This window comes from Cibotium barometz, chromosome 58 (genome assembly GCF_041138505.1).
Source record: "Cibotium barometz isolate CiBa-2024 chromosome 58, ASM4113850v1, whole genome shotgun sequence".
Classification (NCBI taxonomy): domain Eukaryota; kingdom Viridiplantae; phylum Streptophyta; class Polypodiopsida; order Cyatheales; family Cibotiaceae; genus Cibotium; species Cibotium barometz.
Window position 1 is genome coordinate 28,888,198 of NC_141103.1, and position 2,489 is coordinate 28,890,686.

The 2,489-nt window shown below is 45.2% G+C and overlaps 1 protein-coding gene across 1 annotated transcript; it reads left to right on the forward strand.

Moving 5' to 3' along the window:
• The first annotated feature begins 1,177 nt into the window (after positions 1–1,177).
• Positions 1,178–1,842, forward strand: LOC147606115 (germin-like protein 8-10). The gene is made up of 2 exons (XM_086792904.1): positions 1,178–1,378; positions 1,480–1,842. The coding sequence occupies exons 1-2, from the start codon at positions 1,178–1,180 to the stop codon at positions 1,840–1,842; spliced, it is 564 nt and encodes a 187-aa protein (XP_086649030.1).
• Positions 1,843–2,489: the final 647 nt, after the last annotated feature.

A 2,489-nucleotide genomic window follows, 5' to 3' on the forward strand; every position in this document is an offset into this window, starting at 1 on the left:
AGTGTGGTGCTCTTGCCAAAGCACCACACTTGGCGATGCTGTATATATCTTGCAATCAGTGCACTCCAAGTGACAACATCTTGAGAGCTCCTCAATCATGCCCTCTTTAGGCTTAGCTATTTGATTAAGCTGTCTTGATAGCCACTTGTAGGAGAAGCTTTGTCTGCATCTTAATTTTATTCCTGATTTGAAAGTTTTTTTTTGCAAATTGCAACTTTGGTTACAAGGTCAAATATAACTCGTGGAACCAATAGTGGTTATAGCTCTTCATTAATCAGCGATCGTGAAATAATATCACATGAGACTCATTACATCATCCACTTCAATATCATAGGCTGACAAAGGTATTCCTATTTTTCTCTCTTTTATATTCGAACAAACTAATGTGGCCACTTTCAACATTGAAGGTGTATCTTTGGCCTGCTTTCGATACTGAAAGTGTTATTTGTGAAATGGGGGGGAAAGGAACATTCCTCGCAGAGCACTTTTCTCACTGCCAATTGGCATCCTGAGGTGGGGTCCATGGCCAGGTGCACCCTATCGCATCCACCAAATGCATTTGGCAAGCTTGTATATGCAACTACCTTATGCACAAGATGTCTTGGTGCATAAACAAGCAGGTACTCTCTCTCTCTCTCTCTCTCTCTCTCTCTCTCACACACACACACACACACACACACACACACACACACAAACATACACACACACATCATCATCATCAAAACCAAGTGCACTCCATGCTCTGACTCTTATAAAACAAGATTGTTTCTTTTAATTCTTTTACCATGTTTTGTGTGAGTGCTTGGGTAGCATACTTCATATAGTGTAGAGCATATTTGAAATGTCGAATGAACATAAATTTGAAAGCATACTTGGAAGCAATGCTAGACTGACATCTACAATTGATGAGCTTGAAGCCTGTTCTTATGTTCGATGGGGATTCAAAGATACCTTGCAAATTAGAAAATTACAAATTCATTACCATATTTGAAAATGAGTTCTGTATCATAAATCAATACATAGGACTAATGGTCGCCTTCAACACTAAAGATATTTTGGTCCATTTTCGATATCGAAAGTGCTATTTGGGAAACGGGGGACGGCACGTTCTCCTATATGTTAATTCTGCATTTCCGCTATCATCAATTAATCCAAAATTTTCAAGAAAACGAGCTAAATGGCTCCCGCCTTTCCTGTGCTGGTGAGCACGGCAGTTCTAGTTGTCCTGCTCCTGCAGGCCAGCCCTCATCCCACTTGGGTGAGCGCCGCGGATGAGGACCCCCTGCAGGACTTCTGCGTTGCCCTCAACTCCGCGGAGCAGCAACAGGAGCTGGGCATGCTCACCTTCAACGGGCTGGCCTGCACGCCCGCCGTCAACGTCATGTAGTGGCGGTAGCGATATATATATATAAACACCATTTTGCTACGCCAGGCGGCTAACTTCACAGGTGAGCTGGGTGTAGCCGTCAACCTTGCCAGCGCGGCCGCCTTCGGGACGCTGAACACCCAGGGCCGCAACCCCCCGCATGTACACCCGCGTGCACGTTGCTTGTGGGCTTCGTCTCCACTGCGCCAAACAACACCCTCTTCTACCAGACCATCTATGCCGGTGACACCTTCGTCTTCCCTCGTGGCCTCGTACACTTCCAGCTCATCCCGCACAAGTCCGAAACGGCCTTGGCCATTGCTGCCCTCAATAGCCAGAACCCGGGGGTCTCTCAGCTGGCTGCTGCCCTCTTTGCTTCCAAGCCGCCCCTCCCTGAAGTTCTCGAGGCCACCCTTGGCATCGACGACGACCACGTGTACCGCCTCATCGCCAGCGTTAAGAAGACCCTCACTTAAACGTTGTAATTGGATATTTGAATAACACAATCAATTCTTCCATTTTTTAACGTTCTTGCAATGCGCCCTCAGCCGCGTAGAGAGAGATGGAAGTAAGAGAGGGGCCATTTGTGACTTGGCAGGATTTACGCGGCTATTTAAGTGGCTATATATACGTCTATAGGCACGTCTATACTTGCGTCTATAGGCGGGTCTATAAGCGCGTCTATAGACACGTCTATAGACACGAGTATAGACGTTCTATTAAAAAAAACGAATAATCCCGCTCGTATCGACGCTCCAACTATTTTCGCTTTGCTTCCCTCCCCTCTGCTGTGCTGTACCTCTTCCTCATGATGGCTACACCTCATTCTTTGTCCTCTTCTCACAAAGTCTTCTCTCGTGTCTCCTTCCAAAAGGACGATTTCTCACAAGGTAATCTCTATCCCACTTGTCTCTCCCACCTCTTTATATATTCATGGTTTTTGAATGGTATGTTTAGAATTAGGATTTTTGATTGGTATTCTCTTTCTCTCTCTCTGATGCATAAGCTTCTTATGTTTACAATTTTTGAATAGTATTCTCTTCTCTATCTCTCTCTTTCTTATGCATAAACCTAAGAGGCTTATATATAAGAGGCCTCTTATGCATAAGGCCTAAACCTCCTT

Bases quoted from the DNA above. Each gene is read 5' to 3' on its own strand.
- LOC147606115 (XM_086792904.1), top strand. From the start codon at position 1,178: ATGGCTCCCGCCTTTCCTGTGCTGGTGAGCACGGCAGTTCTAGTTGTC. The intron at 1,379-1,479 runs GTCATGTAGTGG...CAACCTTGCCAG, and splicing joins CCTGCACGCCCGCCGTCAAC to CGCGGCCGCCTTCGGGACGC.